General features: G+C 51.8%; 12 protein-coding genes across 12 annotated transcripts; 9 read left to right on the plus strand and 3 right to left on the minus strand.

Annotated features, from left to right (window-relative positions):
- Positions 1–630: 630 nt before the first annotated feature.
- On the plus strand, positions 631–2,147 carry SNOG_08552 (hypothetical protein; the record flags this gene model as incomplete). The annotated part of the gene is made up of 3 exons (XM_001798810.1): positions 631–1,150; positions 1,193–1,720; positions 1,786–2,147. 3 exons carry the CDS (start codon positions 631–633, stop codon positions 1,842–1,844), a joined length of 1,107 nt encoding a protein of 368 aa, XP_001798862.1. The 3' UTR covers positions 1,845–2,147.
- A 138-nt stretch (positions 2,148–2,285) lies between these two features.
- Positions 2,286–2,467, minus strand: SNOG_08553 (hypothetical protein; the record flags this gene model as incomplete). Its single annotated transcript, XM_001798811.1, has 2 exons — positions 2,286–2,399; positions 2,426–2,467. 2 exons carry the CDS (start codon positions 2,465–2,467, stop codon positions 2,286–2,288), a joined length of 156 nt encoding a protein of 51 aa, XP_001798863.1.
- A 340-nt stretch (positions 2,468–2,807) lies between these two features.
- SNOG_08554 (hypothetical protein) lies at positions 2,808–3,311 on the minus strand (the record flags this gene model as incomplete). Its single annotated transcript, XM_001798812.1, has 2 exons — positions 2,808–3,110; positions 3,216–3,311. The coding sequence occupies 2 exons, from the start codon at positions 3,309–3,311 to the stop codon at positions 2,808–2,810; spliced, it is 399 nt and encodes a 132-aa protein (XP_001798864.1).
- A 175-nt stretch (positions 3,312–3,486) lies between these two features.
- Positions 3,487–4,150, minus strand: SNOG_08555 (hypothetical protein; the record flags this gene model as incomplete). Its single annotated transcript, XM_001798813.1, has 3 exons — positions 3,487–3,629; positions 3,663–3,895; positions 3,951–4,150. The coding sequence occupies 3 exons, from the start codon at positions 4,148–4,150 to the stop codon at positions 3,487–3,489; spliced, it is 576 nt and encodes a 191-aa protein (XP_001798865.1).
- Positions 4,151–4,973: 823 nt separating this feature from the next.
- SNOG_08556 (hypothetical protein) lies at positions 4,974–5,144 on the plus strand (the record flags this gene model as incomplete). The annotated part of the gene is made up of 2 exons (XM_001798814.1): positions 4,974–5,005; positions 5,051–5,144. 2 exons carry the CDS (start codon positions 4,974–4,976, stop codon positions 5,142–5,144), a joined length of 126 nt encoding a protein of 41 aa, XP_001798866.1.
- Positions 5,145–6,328: 1,184 nt separating this feature from the next.
- On the plus strand, positions 6,329–9,653 carry SNOG_08557 (hypothetical protein; the record flags this gene model as incomplete). The annotated part of the gene is made up of 2 exons (XM_001798815.1): positions 6,329–9,362; positions 9,426–9,653. 2 exons carry the CDS (start codon positions 6,329–6,331, stop codon positions 9,560–9,562), a joined length of 3,171 nt encoding a protein of 1,056 aa, XP_001798867.1. The 3' UTR covers positions 9,563–9,653.
- A 219-nt stretch (positions 9,654–9,872) lies between these two features.
- SNOG_08558 (hypothetical protein) lies at positions 9,873–10,972 on the plus strand (the record flags this gene model as incomplete). The annotated part of the gene is made up of 2 exons (XM_001798816.1): positions 9,873–9,957; positions 10,047–10,972. 2 exons carry the CDS (start codon positions 9,873–9,875, stop codon positions 10,970–10,972), a joined length of 1,011 nt encoding a protein of 336 aa, XP_001798868.1.
- Positions 10,973–12,015: 1,043 nt separating this feature from the next.
- SNOG_08559 (hypothetical protein) lies at positions 12,016–14,418 on the plus strand (the record flags this gene model as incomplete). Its single annotated transcript, XM_001798817.1, has 1 exon — positions 12,016–14,418. One exon carries the CDS (start codon positions 12,016–12,018, stop codon positions 14,293–14,295), a length of 2,280 nt encoding a protein of 759 aa, XP_001798869.1. The 3' UTR covers positions 14,296–14,418.
- Positions 14,419–15,327: 909 nt separating this feature from the next.
- SNOG_08560 (hypothetical protein) lies at positions 15,328–16,358 on the plus strand (the record flags this gene model as incomplete). The annotated part of the gene is made up of 2 exons (XM_001798818.1): positions 15,328–15,774; positions 15,825–16,358. 2 exons carry the CDS (start codon positions 15,328–15,330, stop codon positions 16,356–16,358), a joined length of 981 nt encoding a protein of 326 aa, XP_001798870.1.
- Positions 16,359–17,289: 931 nt separating this feature from the next.
- On the plus strand, positions 17,290–17,502 carry SNOG_08561 (hypothetical protein; the record flags this gene model as incomplete). Its single annotated transcript, XM_001798819.1, has 1 exon — positions 17,290–17,502. The coding sequence occupies one exon, from the start codon at positions 17,290–17,292 to the stop codon at positions 17,500–17,502; it is 213 nt and encodes a 70-aa protein (XP_001798871.1).
- Positions 17,503–18,464: 962 nt separating this feature from the next.
- SNOG_08562 (hypothetical protein) lies at positions 18,465–18,878 on the plus strand (the record flags this gene model as incomplete). Its single annotated transcript, XM_001798820.1, has 1 exon — positions 18,465–18,878. The coding sequence occupies one exon, from the start codon at positions 18,465–18,467 to the stop codon at positions 18,876–18,878; it is 414 nt and encodes a 137-aa protein (XP_001798872.1).
- A 1,209-nt stretch (positions 18,879–20,087) lies between these two features.
- Positions 20,088–22,277, plus strand: SNOG_08563 (hypothetical protein; the record flags this gene model as incomplete). Its single annotated transcript, XM_001798821.1, has 1 exon — positions 20,088–22,277. The coding sequence occupies one exon, from the start codon at positions 20,088–20,090 to the stop codon at positions 22,275–22,277; it is 2,190 nt and encodes a 729-aa protein (XP_001798873.1).
- Between the last annotated feature and the right edge of the window lie 68 nt (positions 22,278–22,345).

The raw sequence follows: 22,345 nt of genomic DNA on the forward strand, positions 1-22,345 counted from the left end.
ATGATGCATTTATTGATGGTCAGGGCGGTCGGAGTGTCAGAGAATACGGGCTCGGTCGCCGCGCTGGTTGCTGGGTGAACAGCCGCGAGTGTTTGGACGATCAGGTACGGCGTCATGGCACCACGACTGAACAGCGCAGCAGCAGCTATACACGCAGACCACAATCGCATTTGCATCGCACACCTCACGAGACACATTACAATTGACTAGGAAGCCACGTCCATCAGTTTCAGGTTTTCTCCAAGCGCACCCGTGCCGGTGTTGGTTTTGGGCAGCTCCCAACCTCTCCCAGCCACCTTCTCCAACCACCCAAATCTAAGTGTACCTATTTCCTTCTGCACCACCAGCATTCCTCGAGTCTACACACTTGCACAACCAATTCCTCTCCGACTCTCCACATTCTGAACATTTTCCACTCGCTGACTTTCTGGGTGTGCTATCGCAACATTCCTTCGAGGACTGCCTGCAGCTAGACGACTAGCCTACAATCGACCCCGCACCAGGCCAATCGCGACAACCCTCTCTCCACTTGACCTTCACCGCTTGGAGGAGTGCCGTGTCAATCGCTTCCCAGCGCGTCTCTCTTTTTTACATTCCAAACGCCTGCGTTTGGCCTCACAAACCGGCGCAATGCTACGGATATTCAACGCCCCGACGGCCATGCTTGGTCTGCTCGCAATCGCCTATCTCCCGTCCACCTTCGCAAAGCCATATCCCGTCCACTTCGACGAGTTCCGGGAAGCCCACGGCGGCTCGCAACTCGTCGAGCGCCAGCAATGCCCTGCCGATCGCATCTGCGGGTGGGAAGGGAAACTCTGCTGCGCGACAGCCAACGCCTGCTACACTGATGCCAACGGCCAAGCTCAGTGCGGCGCTGGCACGGACACTGGCGGCGGCAGCGGAGTATGGCAGTACTACACCACGACCTATGTTGAGACGGTCGGTCTCGTGACCAAGACATCAGTCTACAGCTCGCTCCTCAACGGCGGCGGCGCTGCACCAACCGGCGGATCGTGCGGAAGCTCGCAACAGCCCTGCGGCAGCTCATGCTGCAACTCGGGCCTCTACTGCTACGACCCGTCCAAGAACCAATGCGCTGCCATTGGCGGCGGATCCAGCGGCGGCATCGCGCCCACCGTCGTCCCCCCAGGTACGCTTGCTCCGTCCGCTCCCTTACGACCAACCAGCTCAGGCCTCGTCATAGTCACCTATACCGGTCGCCCGACCGCCACCGTTCCCTTCCAAACCCCCATTCCCACCGGCGCACAAGGCAACCCTGAGCAGGTCGCTGCAGGCGGCGGAGGCCTGTCTGGCGGTGCCATCGCTGGTATCGTCATCGGCGTCCTCCTCGGCATACTCCTGCTCCTTCTGCTGTGCTTGTTTTGCTGCGCGCGCGCTCTGTTCGACACCGTCCTGGCCATCTTCGGCATCGGCAAGAAGAACAAACACACCCACGAAGAGACCTACATCGAGGAGCACCGTCATAGTGCCGGCGGCGCAGCAGCAGGCGGGCGCTGGTACGGCCAGAACCGACCCGCGCGCCCCAGCCGTGTCGGCAGCGAGAAGAAGAGCGGCATCGGCAAGGGCGCGGGCGTAGCTGCTGCGCTGGGCGGACTCGCGCTAATGATGGGCCTCAAGAAACGACAGGATAGAAAGCATGACGACAAGAGCACGACGGTTAGTGGGAGCAGCTATTATTATAGCGATTACACCAGTTCAAGTAAGTTTTAGCCTCATTCCTGTCATACATTCTTGGGAGACATGAGAGGCTAATCATTATTACAGGCAGCGCTAGTTCTTCGGATCGCAGGACAAGGAATACGAGACATTCGTCTAGGCGATAGACTCTGCTCCTTTTTTTCCTTTCGAACTTCAACTTTGCGACGAAATGTGTATAAAGTCTTTTCGCTTCCACTTCGAGTTTGTGTTTTTGCAGCGTCTTTTTTTTCTACGTGGGCGGGTCAGTTGGCATTTTTGATAAAGCGGCGTGAGCATATCCGCGCTTGAGGCGTTTTGGGAATGCGCGAGCTGAGCAGTAATGACTGAGAGAACGCGAATGAGAATGATGGATATGGGATATGTATATGGACGTGGAAGAATGGGGCGGCCTAAAGAAGGTTGGCGAAAATACGATTACGATTCCGTTCAAATTTGGATGTGTGTATGATGTGATGAGTGATTTTGTGCACCTGAATGTAGGGGAATGATGTGTGTTGTGGAATTTAAGGCGAGGAATATATTTCGTTTGGAAGTGACTTGTGGTTGATCGATTCACATTAGATGTTCTACAAAGCCACGTGCAGACCGATGTCGCTCCCGATCTTATATTTACCAGCAGCGCTGAACTGTTTGCCCTTCACAATCTGCCGCTTGCATGCGATATGACGGCCATCGCTATTCTGCAGTACTCGTTTGAACAACTTACATCCCGGCGTGACTTGTCCTCGAGATATATGTCCCGTGCCATTACACCTTTCTTCCCGGGGTGGAATGGTTGAAGTGTATGCGCGGTATGCGTGCTGTTATGCAGCGGTGTGCTGTTTGATGAATCTGCGTGTACAAATGTCTCTCGATGGAGTTGACTCGTAGGGTGTTCATGCCGAGTGTGCAGTTCAGGTTATATCGTTAGACCTGGCGTATCGTGGCGACTTCAGTATGGGTGGAGGAAGAGATTGTGAGCATCATGGACAAGCATGGAGGTCGTTGAATGTAGTGTATGTTTGAAATGGTAATTTGATGATGCATTGTAGTAGCCCGGACTGTGCGGGTATGATACGAGAGATGGTGTGATCCTTGCCATGTGTTCATCATGGGAGAGGTGGAAGATGCTGGGTTTCTTGGGGTGGTAACAAGCTCCTGCGCTTCTTCTCGGTATCCAGAGCCTTCCACCAGCACCACTCCCTGGGTTCGACGTCGGTCTTTGAAAAACGGAGCTTAATCCTGGGGTCGCAGCCTGCTTCTAGTAGCAAGCCTAGCTTGGCTAGTAGTTGTTGCCTTACACGCTCGTACCACCAGCGATTCGGGAACCGCGGGCCTGATCTCAACACCAGATCAAGCGCCCCTTGACCACGTAAACTTTTGGAACTCACGTCTGCGCCGTACTGAATAAGCTGAGAGAGATACACAGATGATCCCACCGTGTTGTAGTGGCAGGCGCGTAAGAGAAGTGTGTCCCCCCAGGCATCCCGGGCTTCAATGTCGCCGCCGATACTTACAAAATAATCGAACATCTGACTCAAAAGTTGTGAATCATACCATTGGAGATAATCGGACACAAGGAAAAGGCTAAAAGGTTCCCAAGAAATGGTCATGTTGTGTCCATGCCGGATGCCACGCTCGATATATAAATCCGACAGCGTCCTGCAATTCTTCATTTCTTGGACGCGCTGTGCCTGAGATGAGCGCCGATCATGCATTTTATAAAGGGAGTTGTGCCAGAGTTTCCATATTCTCTCTTGGAGCGCTTGTTTGGTCGACGCATAGTCATCAAACTGATGATGATATAGCGATGGCTCCGAAATGACGCTTGTAATTATTGTTGGAGTCAAGCTCCGCATGATCGGAGTGCTGGGCTGGGTGTTGGTGCGACATTTGACTGCTGACGGGGTAGCTGTCGTGTGTCAACAAAGCTGCAGATATCATTTAACGTTATATGGACCTACAGACTAACGAACTGGGAGAGTACAGCTCGTCCTCGTCTACGTTGTGCTCACGCATCCATCGATCTATCTTAGTCGAGTCGAGTTCGTTGCCTCGCACTGAGAACATCAGTTCTGCTTTGTCGTCCTCGATAATCTTCCGCTTCTGTCGCTTTTTGACGATAGACTTCATCTCTTTTGTCTTGGTATTCTTGTCCAAGTTCCACTTGCTGATGCGCGACTTGTACTGTCGGTCTCTGCGGATTTTATCAGCACTCTATGGTGGCCCGGAGTATCTATAGGGGAAGGTACTCGGCGTGAAATCCGGTCTCAGCCTTGACGATTGCAATGACGTCCTTCAAAGTTTTCCCGGATGTATAGAGCTCAGTGATGAGAACTTGGTGCGGATCCCAGTCAGCGTCTCGCAGCGTAGGAGCTTTCTTGCGAGGCCTCGGTGGTGGCTGCATCGAGGTTGGCGACATCATGACCTCGTTGCTCGGCATGTAATCCATAGGCAATGTTGACGAGAGACAAGGCTTGAAGAAAAAATAATTCGCAAGGCTGGACAGGTACTTTCGTACTAGTTCCCGAGGAGTAGAAGAATTGCGACAGAAGTGAACAGTCGTGAATGAATACTGATGTTGAGATGGGCATCGTCGGTCTTCAAATACGCCAGCTGGAGACCTGGAGCGACTGGACGACGTCCACTGATTGGCTGAACAAAAGTACAATTCCTTAGATCGTGTTGCTGTCGCTGCATACAACCTGCAGCCCGTCCTTGGAGGGCTCACCCAATCACCCCCGAGCCCCCAAAAGTACAATCGCTTAGATCGTGGTGGTCCTGCTCGGGTGTCGCTGCATGTGGCCCGCAGCACATCCTTGAAGGAAATACCCAATCAACCCCAAGCCTCCAAAAGTACAATCTTAGGCGACAGGTGGAAGAGGTCCGTGATCACCATTACGGGTAGATGATACTGACCGGTAGCCAAATATTGCCGCGTAGCTTGACCAGCACAAAAGTACAATCCAAAATGTTCGTCGATATAACTTGTTCGTGAGCACCGTGTAGAAAGACTGTTGAGCAAGCAGCAGCCCTCGTCATTCTGTTTTTCTCTGATCGATCTCGTAGCAAAACAAGGAAGATACGTTGACCTTACCGACTTTCATTTGTTCAAATCCCCGGCATCGGCGTTCCTCTCGATCTCATTTCGACCACACGTGCGTTTGGAGACTCTGCCTCGTCTCAAGCAACATGCATCTTGGTGGTCTTCAAGGAGACACTGTTACAGCAATCGTCTTAGGCATCCTGCAGTTGGGCATTGGCCTAGTTTCATTATGGCAGCAGCGCCAACTTCGTCGAGCATATCGTAGGTGCGCGTTGAGACTGACTTACAAAATCTAACGAGAAATAGAAGCAAGGCGAGATGTGAGACGACACACTTTCTGAGGATGAGCTTCCCTGTCGAAAATGTGTTAGGGGAATCTGGATATGGCGATGATGGATGATAAGCAGTTGCGAATTGAGGTTGTTGTGTCCTGTAGGGGGCGGAAGGTGGAAGCATTTAGCAAGTCGTATCCAAGCGCCTTCACTCATTATCCTGTTATCGAAATGACTGTGCTGGTCATTGACGTGATATTGGGCCGTTGCCGTATCTCTCGTGACTAAACTGTGAAGCTGCAAGCATCATCGTGTCCTATACCAACAACGCTGTGGGCCAACCCATCTTCTTCAATGCTGAAACCCAGATCGATCAGCTCTCTTCCTTTGAAGTTAACCTCTGGAGAATGGCTCGTGTCGAGGATTGAGACTTGCTCTGCCCTGAAGCCAAACTCAGTCTCAGAACGAGCAATGCAAAGGGGAAGGAAACTCGAAAAAGGTAAAAAAAATTGGTTATGATGGGCGAGAGTAGAGGCGGCTGAGCAACTGGTCGTGTGATTGGTCCGGCAGCAAAAGTATTTTCGATACATTGCAGCTCAGTATTGGACAGCTGTCTTTGTAAGAGCAAGGACACTTTGTATGAGTAGATTGTGAATTGCTTCTCGCTTGCTGAGTTCTATATGCATGTCGACCGAAGGCAAGAGGAAGACGTGACGACTGGAAGTAAACAACGTAAACACGGCAATGAAGAAGTTGTCAAGCAGCAAAAGGGAAGAAATCTGATGTAGGCTAGAAGATCATGTGAGCAACTTGGCTCATGGCTTCTTGTTAGCGATAACGTTGAGTGTGGTGAAGAGGACGAGTGAGGAGTGGAAGGTCTGAGAGTCGGGTGGACCCCTGCAGAAGTGACGGCAGCGCCAAGAAATGGTGGGACGAGGCTGCCGCGGGCAACTTGAGCTCTCTAGCAGCTTCGCGGGTTGATCACATAACAACAACCGCCTCACGCTGCTGCCTCAAACATTCCCCTCCTTTTATAACCCTTCTCCATACATCTAAGGAACAAGTTCAACTTTTACGACTGCAACCTTGACGCTCCAACCAACGCAGCACCCCGCAGTCGCCCGTACACGCGCGTCCGCCACTTCACACTTCCCAAGTTCCTCACGGTCGGCAAGTTGGCGTCGAAGCGAAAACACTGGCTTACGGACGCTGGTCCAGATAAGAAAGCAAAGGTCATGGCAGTACGTAGAAGCTCTGCTTGGTATGCTGTTGGGCTAGACGGCGCCGTTGGTGGGGCTGTGTATTTGTAACCATGACCCTCGACATGTCGCCGCCTGTCCAGCAGCTTACTTCTTCCACCTCACATTCAAACATGACTAACACGCCCAAGGAAAGCATGCAGGTCGACAGTCCTGCCACAGCTGTCGAGCAGCTGAAAGAGGCTTCTGGCAACAATGGCGACATCGACGAGTCCCTCTACAGCCGACAGCTGTATGTGCTGGGCCACGAGGCCATGAAGCGCATGGGCTCCTCCAACGTCCTCGTCGCCGGTCTGCGGGGTCTTGGTGTTGAGATCGCCAAGAACATTGCGCTCGCTGGTGTCAAGTCGCTGACGCTGTTTGACCCCAAGCCCGCCGCCCTCGCCGATCTGTCGTCGCAGTTCTTCCTCCACCCCGAAGACGTCGGAAAGCCACGCGCATCAGTGACCGTGCCGCGAGTCTCGGAGCTCAACCCATACACACCCGTGCAGGAGTTCAGCGGGAAGGACCTGACGTCAGACCTGTCTCAGCTCAAGCAGTTCCAGGTCATTGTTCTCACAGACACGGCGCTGGACGACCAAATCAAGATCGCAGACTACTGCCACGACAACGGCATCTACATCGTCATCACAGACACATATGGTCTCTTCGGAACGATTTTCACCGACTTCGGCAAGAACTTCACCATTGGCGACCCCACCGGCGAGAACGTCACAAACGGCATCATTGCAGGCATCGATGAGTCTGGTCTGGTATCGGCGCTCGATGAGACCAGACACGGTCTTGAGGATGGTGACTGGGTCACGTTCTCCGAGGTAAAGGGTATGGAGGCTCTCAACGGCTGCGCGCCACGGAAGATCGAGGTCAAGGGACCATACACATTCTCCATCGGCGATGTCTCCGGACTAGGCACGTACCAGAGCGGTGGCCAGTACATCCAGGTCAAGATGCCCAAGATCATCAACTTCGAACCTTTCAGCAAACAGTTGGCCAAGCCTGAGCTCCTCATCTCCGACTTCGCAAAGTTTGACCGACCACAACAGCTACACGTCGGTATCCAGGCTCTGCACAAGTTTGCGAAACAGCACAAGGGAGAGTTCCCACGACCACATCACGAGGCCGACGCTGTAGAAGTTTTCAAGCTTGCACAGGAAATCGCCAGCTCAGGAGCCGAAAAGGTTGAGCTCGACGAGAAGCTAATCAAGGAGCTGAGTTACCAAGCACGCGGTGACCTTAGCCCTATCGCAGCATTCTTCGGTGGCATGGCTGCACAAGAGGTTCTGAAGTCTGTCTCTGGAAAATTCCACCCCATTGTCCAGTTCCTCTACTTCGATTCGCTGGAGTCGATACCTTCATCTACAGCCCGTTCGGAGGAGCAATGCGCTCCGATTGGCTCGCGTTACGATGGCCAGATTGCTGTGCTCGGTCAGGAGTACCAAAAGAAGATCAGCAACATGAAGCAGTTCCTTGTCGGTGCCGGCGCCATTGGCTGCGAGATGCTCAAGAACTGGGCAATGATGGGTCTCGGCAGTGGGCCGGATGGAAAGATCACCGTTACGGACAACGACCAAATCGAGAAGAGCAACTTGAACCGACAATTCTTGTTCAGACCGGCAGATGTCGGTAAGCTGAAGAGTGACGCTGCTGCAAAGGCGGTGCAGGCGATGAACCCGGATCTCCAAGGCAAGATCGTAACGCTGCAGGACAAGGTTGGCCCAGAAACTGAGCACATCTTCAACGAGACGTTCTGGAACGAGCTAGATGCGGTCACAAATGCTCTTGACAATGTTGAGGCGCGCACATATGTCGATCGACGATGCGTCTTCTTCCGCAAGCCTTTACTTGACAGTGGTACTCTCGGCACAAAGGGCAACGTCCAGGTTGTGCTGCCATTCATCACCGAGTCATACTCCTCGTCACAGGATCCACCAGAGAAGTCATTCCCCATGTGTACATTGCGAAGTTTCCCTAACCGCATCGAGCACACCATTGCCTGGGCGCGTGAGGCTTTTGACTCGCTGTTTGTCAAGGGACCGGAGGTTGTCAACCTCTATCTCACACAAACTGACTACCTCGGCGCATCGCTGAAGCAGTCGGGTAATGAGAAGCAGACTCTGGAGACACTCAAGGAGTTCTTGGTGACTGAGAAGCCATTGTCGTATGATGACTGCATCATCTGGGCCCGCCACCAGTTCGAGAAGAGCTACAACCACCAGATCGCTCAACTGCTTTACAACTTTCCCAAGGACTCTACAACCGGCTCTGGCCAGAAATTCTGGTCCGGACCAAAGCGTGCGCCAGACCCATTGAAGTTCGACCCCAACAACGAGACGCACTTCACATACGTGGAGGCAGGTGCGCATCTGCACGCATTCAACTATGGCATCAAGCCAAACGCGACGCGGGAGCACTACATCGAGGTTTTGAACGACATGATTGTTCCAGACTTCAAGCCAGACCCGACCGTCAAGATCCAGGCCAGCGATTCCGAACCTGATCCGAACGCCAGCCAGGCTGCAGGCGGCGGTGACGAGAACGATTCATTGAACCACATCATCAACCAGCTTCCGGCACCTAAGTCGCTGGCTGGATTCAAGCTAGAGCCTGTAGAGTTTGAGAAGGACGACGATTCCAACCACCACATCGACTTCATCACAGCAGCTAGCAATCTCCGGGCGGAGAACTACAAGATCGAGACGGCAGACCGCCACAAGACCAAGTTCATTGCCGGCAAGATCATCCCTGCCATCGCTACCACGACGGCGCTTGTCACTGGTCTTGTCAACCTTGAGCTGTACAAGATCATCGACGGCAAGACTGATATTGAGCAATACAAGAACGGCTTCATCAACTTGGCGTTGCCGTTCTTCGGTTTCAGTGAGCCTGTTGCCAGCCCCAAGGGCAAGTACAAGGGACCCAATGGCGAAGTCACCATCGACAAGCTATGGGACCGATTTGAGGTGGAAGACATTACTCTGCAAGAATTTGTCAACCACTTTGAGAAGCTGGGCTTGTCGATACAGATGGTCAGCTCTGGTGTGAGCTTGCTCTACGCGTCTTTCTATCCGCCATCCAAGTTGAAGGACCGTATGCCTTTGTCGTAAGTTTGGAGTCCTATCTTTACTTTACAAATATGCTAACACGATTTAGGGATGAGCAAACTTGTCGAACATGTCAGCAAGAAGCCAGTGCCAGAGCACCAGAAGAACGTCATCTTTGAGATTACGGCAGAAGACCAGGATGAGGAGGATGTCGAGATCCCATACGTCATGGTGAAGTTGAAGTAGATCATTGCGGAGAGAGAGGAAGTTGGGAGCCGCATCATGGCGATGAGGAAACTACATAGACGCGTGTGAATGGACGAATAGAGATTCTACTCATACATCTGAACTTACGATCGTGGTTGTGATGACCTGACTTGCATTGTGTGAAAGCGGAACGAATCAGGCCAGTGGTTCCGAGGTCGGGACGGAACGTGGGGCAAAATGCTAGGCGATCTCAGCCCTATGATGGCCATTGATTAGCAAGCTACCCTTTCTTTTCTCCCAACCACAACCATGTAGCCACAACACCGACACGTCTGCCTTTGCACACAAAATGGCACCCTCACTAGAAGAACCGACGCAAATCGACTTCAATGCGCCTCTCAAGGCAGCGCCCAAGCTCGTTGCGCCTGAGCCAGGTACGATGCGCCCCGCCACCCCTCCAGACACGGCATAGTCACGACATATAGAGATATATACTTACACATCTCCGCAGAACACTGTCCAGGACCCGAATCGCAACAAGCCGGCACAGCAGACAACTGCGCCGGCTGCCCTAACCAAGCCATCTGCGCATCCGCTCCCAAAGGCCCCGACCCAGACATCCCCCTCATTACCGCACGTCTCTCCTCTGTGAAACACAAAATCCTCGTTCTCTCCGGAAAAGGCGGCGTCGGGAAATCCACCTTCAGCACGATGCTCTCCCACGGCTTCTCCGCCAACCCCGACTCCACCGTCGGCCTCATGGACACGGACATCTGCGGCCCCAGCATCCCGAAAATGATGGGCGTCGAAGAGGAGACGATTCATACTACAGCGGATGGCTGGGAGCCTGTGTGGGTTAGTGAAAACTTGGGGGTGATGAGCGTGCAGTTCATGCTGCCGAACCGGGATGATGCGGTGATTTGGCGCGGACCCAAGAAGAACGGCCTGATTAAGAAATTCCTCATGGATGTCAAATGGGGGGAATTGGATTTCTTGATCGTCGACACGCCGCCGGGCACGTCGGATGAACATTTAAGCGTCAACAGCTTCCTCAAGGCGAGCGGTGTCGATGGCGCAGTGCTCGTCACCACACCCCAAGAAGTAGCCCTCCTAGACGTCCGCAAGGAAATCGACTTCTGCAGGAAAGCCAGCATACCCATCCTCGGCATCGTGGAGAACATGTCCGGCTTCGTGTGTCCCGGGTGTAAGCACGAGAGTCAGATTTTCAGGGCGTCGACGGGCGGGGCGAGGAAATTGGCGAAAGAGGAGAATATTCCGTTCTTGGGCGCGGTTCCGCTGGATCCGAGGATTGGCATGGCGTGCGATTATGGAGAGAGCTTTTTGACGGCGTACCCGGATAGTCCGGCTTGTGCGGCGATTAGGGATGTGGTGAGGAGGGTCGGGGTGGAGATGGGGTTGGAGGCGGATGAGGTTTTGCCTGAGGAGTAGGAGGATGAGAGCATGTTTTGTGCTGTCGGTTTATGATGTTGCATTTGGGCGGCGTTTCTATACAGCGATATTCACGAAGACACAAGTTGCAATGATCAATTTTAACTCGGCTGAAGATCAGATGCGTCGTGGATGTACGCTCTCTCCCAACTGATCATACGTATGCTTACTAGATATCGTAGCAAGACGCGCATCGTCGAATGTTTTTCGGCTTATCTTCATAGTGACCCTCAGAAACACGCAACATGTGACGATCACCATCTCAGCAGTCAGAACATCAAACTGGCTGGGTACGCTTAGGTGCCTTGCACTGCCATATTGACTCAAGTTTTCAATATACCGAACACATCAGCTGGCTCAACACGAACTTGGCTTTCGCAGTGCCTACACGATTTCCAACCGAAGCTTTCAATTGGATCGACGAACTCCCTTCAGCCACACAGCACTACCACTCAATCTCGTCTCGTCATCCCGTGTGCACAAGAGGTGCTTGGCATGCACAAGGGGCTTGGCTTGTGGCTGTTCCCAGCGTCGAGGATGCGAGTGGGTCGCATAGCAACGATGTTGAAGCACTTCTGCGCGATCAGGGCATGAAACGAGCGCGTCAACGCGCCACTGATCGCTCAGGGTCCTCGACGAGAGTGGTTTGAGTGTAATGAAGCTACATATGATAGGGTAGTGGGAGAAGGGTGCCGTGAACGAAGATGTCATGACCATCGGCTAGCGGCACCGTATCCCTGCTGATGCGCATTGCTGCAACAACAACTTTCTTGACCTGACCTGACCTGCGCATTTCCAGCTTTCGTCCTCGTACACGTCTTTTTCGTTTTTTTGCGAGGTGCTGTGTCTTTGACACACTGTGTGCGCTCATACAAGAATTCATCGCCGATAATTGAATTGGCTGAAGCGCGACAGAAAGGCCAAGCGCATAGGAATTGGTGAGTCGCCCTTACTTGACTCGCAGTGCTATGGTAGACTGACTGGGAGACGGAGACAGATATATCTTCGAGACTGCTGCGATTGTTCCTGCCGCTCCGACAACCATGGCCGACCAACACCCCGTCCCCGAGAGTGAACCGATCCCGCAACAAGACGCTAGCGGCGTCACTGGCATTGGAAACGGACCGCAGGTCCTCAGCACTTCAGGTGGCCTCGATGTCATTGCCGGTCCTCTTCTCAACTACAGGCGCACCAGCAACCAGCAGACTGGACAGCCAATTTGGCATGGAAGTGTCCTGATCGTCACCACACCTGGACAACAGAACCCCCAGCTCGTGCTGTCACCGGCTGGCGCAGTCGACGCGAGTGCAGGCAATGCGGCCTTTAGCGTAGAGGCGAGGACATTCCACGGCGAGAAGCTGTACGAGGATCCCAAGAGGGCGTTCTGGCGCTTCATCATCGAAGCCCCCTTCCAACAGTTTGAGTCGCGATGGCAATACGATATCCAGAACCTGGTCTACGTCGACCGCCAGAAGCTCGAGAAGCCGCAGGTCTTCGTTGTCCCCGCCGCGTCCCAGTCCATGCGCATCATGTTCCACTCCTGCAACGGCTTCAGTGTAGGCACTGACGTTGAGGCTTGGTCTGGCCCGGCGCTCTGGAACGACGTACTCCGCATGCACGAGCAAAGGCCTTTCCACGTCATGATTGGCGGTGGCGATCAGATTTACAACGATGGAGTGCGTGTGGATGGACCGTTGAAGGCCTGGACGGCGATTAGCAACCCGCACAAGCGCCGCGATTATCCCTTTGGCCGGCAGATGCGCGACGACTGCGATGAGTACTACTTCAACAACTATGTGAAGTGGTATGGTCAGCGTCCGTTCTCGACTGCCAACAGCCAGATCGCCCAGGTCAACATCTGGGACGACCACGATATCATTGATGGCTTCGGCTCGTATACCGATCACTTCATGAAGTGCGCTGTCTTCAGAGGTATTGGCGGTGTTGCGCACAAGTACTACCTACTCTTCCAGCACCACCTTGCTCCCCCGAAGAGCACGTACACTACCGATGCACCCAAGACAACGGATGTGGCTGCGCATAGCACAACTGGCACTACGCCTGCCGATCCTGTACAGGTCAAGGACACATTCGTCATGACGGACGATGTAGGCGACCCATCATACATCATTGGACACAAGCCGGGGCCATACGTCGAGGAGCGCAGTCGCAGCATCTACTGCCAGCTTGGCGCCCGCATTGCCTTTGCTGGTATTGATGCGAGAACCGAGCGCACTCGTCATCAGATCAACTATCCCGAGACCTACAAGGCTCTATTTGATCGTCTGGACAAGGAATACTCAGCCAACAAGGATTTGAAGCATCTCATCTTGCTGCTTGGTGTTCCCATCGCCTACCCACGTCTGATCTGGTTGGAGAACATCCTTCAGTCGCCACTCATTGCGCCCATCAAGTTCCTGAACAAGCGCTTTGGTCTGGCTGGTAGCTTCTTCAACCAGTTCGACGGCAAAGTCGATTTGCTCGATGACTTGGACGACCACTACACGGCGCGCCAGCACAAGACTGAGCGCCGCGAGCTCATCCAGATGCTCCAGAACTTCTCTAAGAAGCACTCCGCTCGCGTGACCATCCTCGGAGGAGACGTTCATCTGGGTGCCATCGGCCGCTTCTACTCGAACCCCAAACACGCCATCCCCGCTGAGCAGGATTGGCGGTACATCCCCAACATCATCAGCTCTGCCATCACCAACAAGCCACCTCCCCAGGCCGTTGCCAATCTCCTTGCCCGCCGCAACAAGGTCCACCACCTCGACCACGACACGGACGAGACGCTCCTGGAGATCTTCGACCGCGACCCAGGCCTCGACTCCAACGGCCAGAAGATCAACACCAACGGCACCACCCGCACCGACACGAGCCTGACAAACGGCAACGTCGACCTCCCCGGCGACGACAAAATCGACAAGAAAACAAGCGACAAAAACCACGCCACCATGCCGTCCCGCAACTACGCCATAATCTGCGAATCTGCTACTCCCCCATCAGCCACTCTATCAGCCCCCGCGCCAGCACCAGGCCAAGCTCCGTCCGTCACCAGCGCGACTTCCGCACTCTCCGCGCCCCCAACTAAGAAGGATAATCCCCGCCACCCGATCCACATCGGCGAGCAGGGCGCGGGTACGCAGCATCCTGCCGCCAATGGCCTGGCGCCAACGGGTCTTTGCGGACCGTATGGATTGGATGTGGCTCTCAGGGTGGAGATTAGTAATAGCGATCGCGAGGGCAGGACGGATGGGTATGGATTTAGCATTCCCGGGTTGGTGGTGGGCGAGGGGTTGAAGGAGCAGGGGAGTAGATGGTAGAGGGGAATGGAGGGTAATGGGTAGAAGGGGGAAAGGAAGAGTGTGTGCGTGATTTTGTGGACTTATACCCTGTATCTTGCGTTAGTCTGTTGTAGTGTTTGTAATCTAAATGGTTGATTTTCATGCCATGGGGTGTAGGCTGTGTACTTGACGATGTGGTTCCTCAGTTTACCCTTGGGTTCGATGCATGTTATGATTGCTACGGTGGACTTGATGATTCAAACGGACAGGCAGGAGAACTTCCGTCAGCAGCCTTGTGGTGTAGTAACCGAGCACGTGATGTCCCGATGAGGTACGCAAACATAAGAGAGTCGAAGTAGCAGAACGTAAGCAAGGTAGGTCAAGACTTGTACAGACTCTCGTGGCCGACATGGGTGGATGAACAGGTCATGTGATCTCGTTTAGCAGTGATATTTTATGGCTGGCTGGGCAGGAGCACAGGTCTCATCACTCTTTGTTATCACTGGCACATTATTATCTTTCTTCTTCACTTCTGGGTTTTTGAAGTCTTTCCCCTTCCTCCCGAGATTATCTTTGTGCAACAACATATGTCCCGAGCACATTGCGCTGCTTCCTCGAAATGTTGGGGTCCCAAGCCTCGTGACGTAGGTGAAAGAGCTGGGTATTTCGACGAGCATGTGGTAAGTATCTGGAGTACACATTGGCGGTACTTGGGATTAATTCACGACATATTTCGAACGCGGGAGACAGAATCTAGCGTCAGGGTGTTTGCACGAAGGCGGGTCCGGTATTGCCAGTGCGCGTTACACAAGTCGACGCAGATTCATCGCGGGGCTCACGATCAAAAATGGCAGAACAGTTACAACAGCTGCGTCTCTTCGCTAAAAACTCTTGAGTCCTGATTGCTTAACAGCGTGGTGTCAATTTGTGTGCGACGGGCTGTACTGAGGTTCTCACCTTCACCCTTGGTCTACAAACGCGGCCGATACGAGATTGCTTATTCTGCCATACTTGGGTACCGCCCATCTACTACTACACATCACTTACACCAACACCAAGACCTACGGCAACATGATCGAAACGGCCACAATGGCTGCCAAGAACGAAATAACCCCCAAAGGTGACTTGTCGCCGTCACGGTCCCAACTGATGGTCGCGCATGGTCTTGTGGGCGTCTGCATTTACCTGTGCATCGAGGTTATCGTGCGCTTACTTCTCCGATGCACGCGTCTTAGCCTGTACTTCTGGGCTTGTTCCGTTGACATTTTGGCCATCGCTCTATACGTCATTTCTTTCTTAGTCAACACGAATATGGCTCCGCATAGCAATGGTGGTCTGGTGGTGGTTACAGAAATCACCTGGTGGACATTCAAAGTTGCGCAATCCATGGTACTCTACTCTCGGCTCAACCTGGTTATGAAGAATAGACGCGTCTGTCGCTACGTGCTATGGACCATCATCTTCACGGCCGGTTTTGCCGGGCTCCCGGCCGTCATCACCTCGCTCATGAACAGTCTCGTGAGCCGTTCTCTCTCCGCCTGCGATCTTTTACTCACTCACAAAAACAGGGCTACTCCCCTGGAATTTTCAGAGTGTACGATATCTTCGACAAAGTCCAACTCACTGCCTTCTTCGTACAAGAAACTGCGATCGGTTTCCTCTATATTTACGCCACTATCACATATCTCAAGAACCGCGTTTCCCTCGGGGCCAACCGTAAAGCCACACGACGTGTCCTATTTTGTCTTCTCTCTGTCAACACATTCATCATATGTATCGACTGCACCCGACTTGGACTTCTCTACACGCAACAAGACTATCCCTTTCTGCAGGGATTCTATACCGTCACAGTATACGCCGTCAAGCTGCGCACCGAGTTCACGGTACTAAATCAACTGAAATCGACCCTAGTCAGCAAAGTACGTGGACCACGCCGCACCAATACGACGGACGTGCCACCGATCGACGCGGAGCTAGGCGGAGAAGGACGCATAAGTCAGGGAAGCGGTATAGAGTTGGTGGATCGCACTGGAATAGAGAAAAAGGTGGTGTTTACTATGACGAGTCATGAGGACCTCAGGGAGTCGGACGGGGGGAGCTAGACGAAGTGAGACTTGGACATTTGCATCGGCATCATTGGGCTGAAGAGATTGTATGCAAGGCTGGATAAGGATGGTTGACAGGCTGGGAAAAGTCTATATGAGGTCTTCTTCAGGAGCAACGTTCGATCATCAGTTATATGGGTAGATCTACGGTTAGATGTAAAAACATTCTTCTCCCCTCGCGATAACTTCGACGTATGCGGGTCTCAGTCTCTTTCAACACAATTCCTTCTTAACTCCCCCAGAATGCTCAGTGCCGCGGATCTTACAGTATCCCGCCAAAGCTACTAATGCCACGACACTGTTCCGTGATACACCCTCGAAAATACATACATCCGGCTCTTCTTCAAGTCCGAGGTCATAATCGAATACACGTCTTAACTTCAGCTCCTGCACAAGTGATTCACGCACTCAATCGCAATCAGATCCTACCTGACTTCTCTACACGTGAGCCCAAGCAATTAGACTGCCTATAGCACCGTCACCATCATAAAAGTCGCGAGCCACCTGCCTATGGAGCCAGATCCAGGCAGCGGCTTCGAATCAACAGTACCTATTGTACCAACTACAATAAGCATGCCAACTTCGCAGGCACCCATCAAGCTTCAGCGTCACTACATATTCATGCCGTTAAATCCTATTATCTTCGCAACCAGCTACATAGATGCCTGACATGCCATTATGTCTACAAACCCTATTATACCTCCAACGACAATAGCCTCTTAGCTCGTGTTGGAGAGGCATAAATAACCTTGCTTCATCATACTTCATCTCTCCAATACCAACTTCACAACTTGCCTTCACATACACACAGGCACGACGATCAACACGTCTTCCAAGCTACACAAGCACAACTCCCTTCCAACCTCCAACAAACGCTAACCAGCTTCAAAAGCAAACTCACACCAAGCACCAACCGACAACCGACAACATGTCTCCGACATCATCGCCTTCAGGCACCAACGTGTCCTCGACCTCGTCGCTGCCTCGCATCACCCCGTACTGCGTGGTAAACTTCGACTTCTGCCGCTATGGAGACCATGAGTTCAACGAGGTGCACCTTTTCGGTGAGGTGTGTACGTGCGCTTGGTTCGCCGCTGTCAGGGTCCTCAGGAAGACAGTTGCGGATTGCACGGAGTGCTAAGCTGACGATGGACAGGGAGCGGGATCGGAGTATGAGATATGGGACTGGAAGAGGTGAATGAGATCCGGGGTAGATGCTATCAGAGAAAGGATGATTGAATGAATGAATTGAAGTACACCTTGATCTATTCTGCGTTACTTGTTTGAAAAGTCTTGTGTTGTCCTGATTGTCCTCGGGAGGTTTGATTCGTGCAATGGTGATATCTGGATGGATTGAATGGTATCTTGAGGGAGGATTTGCGAGGTGTTTAGACGTGTAGGGTGGGGATGAGGATAGACAGGTATCATTGACTAGCTTACTATAAAGCTCAGAAATATCGAAGTGCTCGGAACAAAGAAGTTCACAACACTATTAGGAGAAGTCAATACATGTACTCATCTACTCTCATCGCTGCACCACCAAAGACCATCCGATCACCTTTCTCGCTCCGAGATACGCTAGCTTATGATAAACACATTTTGAATTTGCCCAGGTGGTCACAAGTATTCTTCACTAGCTAAATACGCGATTAAATTGACTGAACGTGTTTGGCGCGGCCGACAGAAATCAGAAATTCTCCATGTCTTTTTATGGTAAACATATGTACCAAACAACTCTAGCATCGTTGTTATTGTGGTAATTTGACGGCGATGACACAACTAACCACTATTGAGAACGAAAGCATGAAGTTCTTTCTTTTCATTATATGCCCCAATCATCTTAGGCAACACCACACCGTAACACGGCGTGCCGAGTTCTGAGCAGAAAGATGTATCCTCACATAATTCAAGGAAAGGTTTGAGAGTCTAGCGAGCAGATATTAGGAGTTGATGAACAGTCGCGAGGGTCCCTACGTTGCTCAACCATCGCACCGCTTTCGTTCAACGATGCACAGCGTGTTCAGATGACCTTGCCGCTCTCACGGTTGGAGCCTTATTCCCTCTTCACTTTTCCCTCCAAAAGCTTCACTCAAGGTCACCAACATGTCTGAACAGCAGTCTAAATTCGATGTCATGTTTGCGGAAGGCCGGAAGCGCTATGAGCAGAAAACCGGGCAGCAGCTCGATGTCGCGCTCTTTGCGCAATGGACGAAGGTGACTGACTTGCGCGCGTACATCGATCAGGAGAACAAAAAGTTCGCAAATTTTAGAGAGCAAGACAAGAAAATCTACGAACAGTTGACTAAAACGTTCACCCCAGTGGAAAAGCTCGGCACCATCTTTGCCGCAGGCACTTCCGCTGGCTGCCCGCCTGCGGGAGCTTGCCTGGGTGCAGCTACACTACTGATAAAATCAGCGCAGAATGTGTCTTCTCACTATGGCCGCATTTTCGATCTCTTCGAGACGCTCTCATTAAGCTACCACCACCACATGCAGGCTAGTTCTTATCATTCTTAGGCCGTTATGGAACGCTTCAATGTCCACGACTTAGAGCACACGTCTCCCGAACTTGAGGAGAATTTCGCAAACATCCTCGCTACCCTCCTCGAAATGATCGGATATTCTACGAAAGCAATCACGCGAAGACGATGGAAGGAAAATTTCGCGAGGCTATTACAAGGCGATGACCAAAAGATCATTGAATTACGCAGGCGATTGGAAAGACTAGTCCGTCACGGCACTTCACTTGTCGTCGAGCAAATCCACACAAACGTAGGAACAGTCGTAAATCATACAGCGGAGACCGCAATAAGGGTGGATGATATCCAAAAGCATACGAGCAAGATCGGTGCTGATATCGGCAACATGAACTCCTTGACCCATTCCATTATGGATCTCATCCAGAAGCAACATCAAACCAAATGCGATAATGACGTATACGACATTTTACTGCCGTCTCAAACTAATACAGACAAGATGGAAAGAATCTTGCGCGATCGTGTCGCTGGTACCGGCTGCTGGCTTCTGTCAGAACCCGCATTCCAATCATGGTTGCGACGGGACCGTTCACTTCTTTGCGTCTGCGGTAGTCCTGGATGTGGCAAAACGTTCCTGACTAGCGCTTTCATCTCTCCCATCCAGTCGAATATCGCTAATGGACTGGACGGCTTTCGCAATAGTGTTGTGGGATTTTACTTTCTTAGTAAGAACGATGCGTACACTCGAATCGGCGGTTTCCACCAAGCTCTCAAGGACATCGCCTGGCAGATCACCCGCTTGAACCCCTCCTACGCTGACCATGTAACCTCAAATTGCCGCTCTACTACGGATATCGACACTCTCCCAAGTGCATGGCGAAAGTTGTTTGTGAGCTACTTCGGTGGGCAGTCTAAGACTCCGCTTTATCTGGTAATAGACGGTTTGGATGAAGTAGAGGAGGATGGTGAATATGGACGCTCGGAGTTTCTCAAACTCCTGTCAGATCTTCAAGGTATGTGTTGATATTTACTATAGGATGGATTGTTGTGTGCGAACGAATTTGGAGAATCATTCACAGACCCATGTTTTGAATGATCGGCACTTGAATGAGGGGCACTGCATTCACAGTCGTACAAGTGACTAACAAATGAGTCAGAAAACTCAGGGCTACACATTAGTCTTCTGCTCCTTGGCCGCCCACATCTCACATATTCTATCAAAGTTGCTGCTTACAATCTGACATCAACCATGGCAATGATACAAGTTGAAGCACACAAGACCAAGGAAGATCTATCAAAGTTCGTGGAGGAAGGAATATCGCGTCGGTTGCAAATCGATGGTGCATCCAAGGAGTTGAAGAGCTATATCCAATCAAGCATCGAGGATAAGGCAAAAGGCATGTTCTTGTGGGCGAATCTCATGCTGGAGATCCTGAAGTGGCAAACAACCGAGAACGACATACGCGACAGTCTCGATACTGCGCCAACGGGGATTGACGATATGATCACCGAAATGTTGAAGGTATACAGCTCCATGCTAAAGGGAAGAGAAGCCGAGGAATTTAATACAATATTAGCGTGGCTATCCTGTGCCTCCCGACCACTGACTCTTGCGGAAATCGATGCCGCACTGAGGCGACTGTCACCATCTGCAAGCCCCGTACTCTCTCTTGAGAACAAGATTCGCAACACCTACGCTACACTTATCATGCTTGTTCGGGACGATGGACAGTCCACGGCGTCGATACACGCTCAGGTAGCGGACATGTCGCTCAATTCGATACCAGAAACAACAGCAGTGGCATTTTCTCATGCGTCTATAATGGAATACTTTAAGAGGGGGGCAGGAAAGTTTGCCAAGCGAAGGACATCAACTCCCCTCGGAGTAGCAAAGAAAGAAGCAGAGTTTGAAATGCTTCAAACATGTCTAGAGATCTTTGTAGAACCCGGCTCTGGTACATGGTCACAAAGCTCCCAGGTTTTGACACCATATGTTAAAGATTCGTGGATTGACCATATCCGAGGTGTTCTAGATGCAGTTGACACTGCCGATTCTACCGAAAAGAGATCAATCCTTACCAGCTTAGGGGGCGAAAAGACCGCAAATCTCATCTTCGAATTTCTCAATGATGAGACCATTGTCAGTAAGTGGTCACATAGTGTACCTTGGTCAATCTTCACGGATGTCAACGCGGTTTCTATTGTGAAGTGCGTCGGCATGGTCATCAAAGACGACCGGGCCAACTTTCCCCATCAAGTACTTCAATGGTACTCAAGTGTTATCGAGCACCCGCAGAGAATATTCCATATAGTGGCGAAGATCCACGCTATGGAAAGTCTACATGGCGACTGGTTTCCCCTGGAGTCGCTCAGTGTCGTTGCCCAGATAAGAGCTCTGGTAGAGGGAGACGATACCCTCGAAACTCTATCAGGCGACGGCAAATTATCTTTGGACACCATTTCGAAGGCGATCCATTATATTCCGGTTGAGCCGGACGCTAGATGGCACCGGAATGTAGCTATTTGCTACCGGAGGTCTGGACATACCAAACAAGCTATAGAACACTACGAACATGCTCTAAGTTTGAACCATGAGCTAGTGGAAGCTCGCGACGGTCTAGCACTTACCTATCAGGTGCGGGGATATTACACAAAAGCTATCGACCTCGAGCTCATTAATACCACCATCCTGCGCAACAGAATGGGTATGAAGACCCAGGCTTCTCATAATGCTGCGAACACTCGGGAGCAGCTGTCCTTCTCTTACGAAATCATTGCCAACAGTTATCGACTTGCGAAGGACGAGACAGCGGCTCTAAAGTATTGGCGTGAAGCTGTAGAAGCAGGGGCAATTAGTGACGAGAAAATTCGCGAATATCTTGCAGCACTGGCAAAGTCGACCCATAGCTCACGATGGGAAGAGGTCATCAAATTACTACGCCTGCTAGACAGTAGCATCGATTCCGGGGGCCAGAATCGTTTGACAAAGTACATACACCGGAAAATGTGGCCCAACGAAGTTCCTCCCAATTTCTTCTATATGGCAGCGACAGCTGCGAAAGAGACAGACTGCTTATCCTGGCTCATCACAGCATACGGTTCCGCCATTCGCGATGCGTCGACAAAAAGCCACATGGGGATTCTTTTTCTGAAGCTGGGATTGGCCAAGCTGCTGGCAACATACCAGCACGATTATCAGGCGGCTGAGCCACTCATCGAGGAGATTGGCGGCGTGGCCAGTATTCCACATGAACCCCGCATTCCCGGTCTCGAAGACTGCAAACGAGAGGTTGCACGGGACTATTGTCAAATAGCCATACGCAAAATGTTGAAAGCTCAAGAGTGTGAAACAGACACAGGCGCTTACGTGCGCAAGGTCAGCGATATGATAGACTCAGGTATTACGCCGGAGGATTTGACAGAAAGAATAAGATTCTGAGAAATCTCGTTGATTCATCTCGCACACATGCAGCATATGACGGGAGCCTTGGAAACCGCCAGAGACAC

Source organism: Parastagonospora nodorum (genome assembly GCF_000146915.1).
Source record: "Parastagonospora nodorum SN15 chromosome Unknown scaffold_13, whole genome shotgun sequence".
NCBI lineage: Eukaryota > Fungi > Ascomycota > Dothideomycetes > Pleosporales > Phaeosphaeriaceae > Parastagonospora > Parastagonospora nodorum.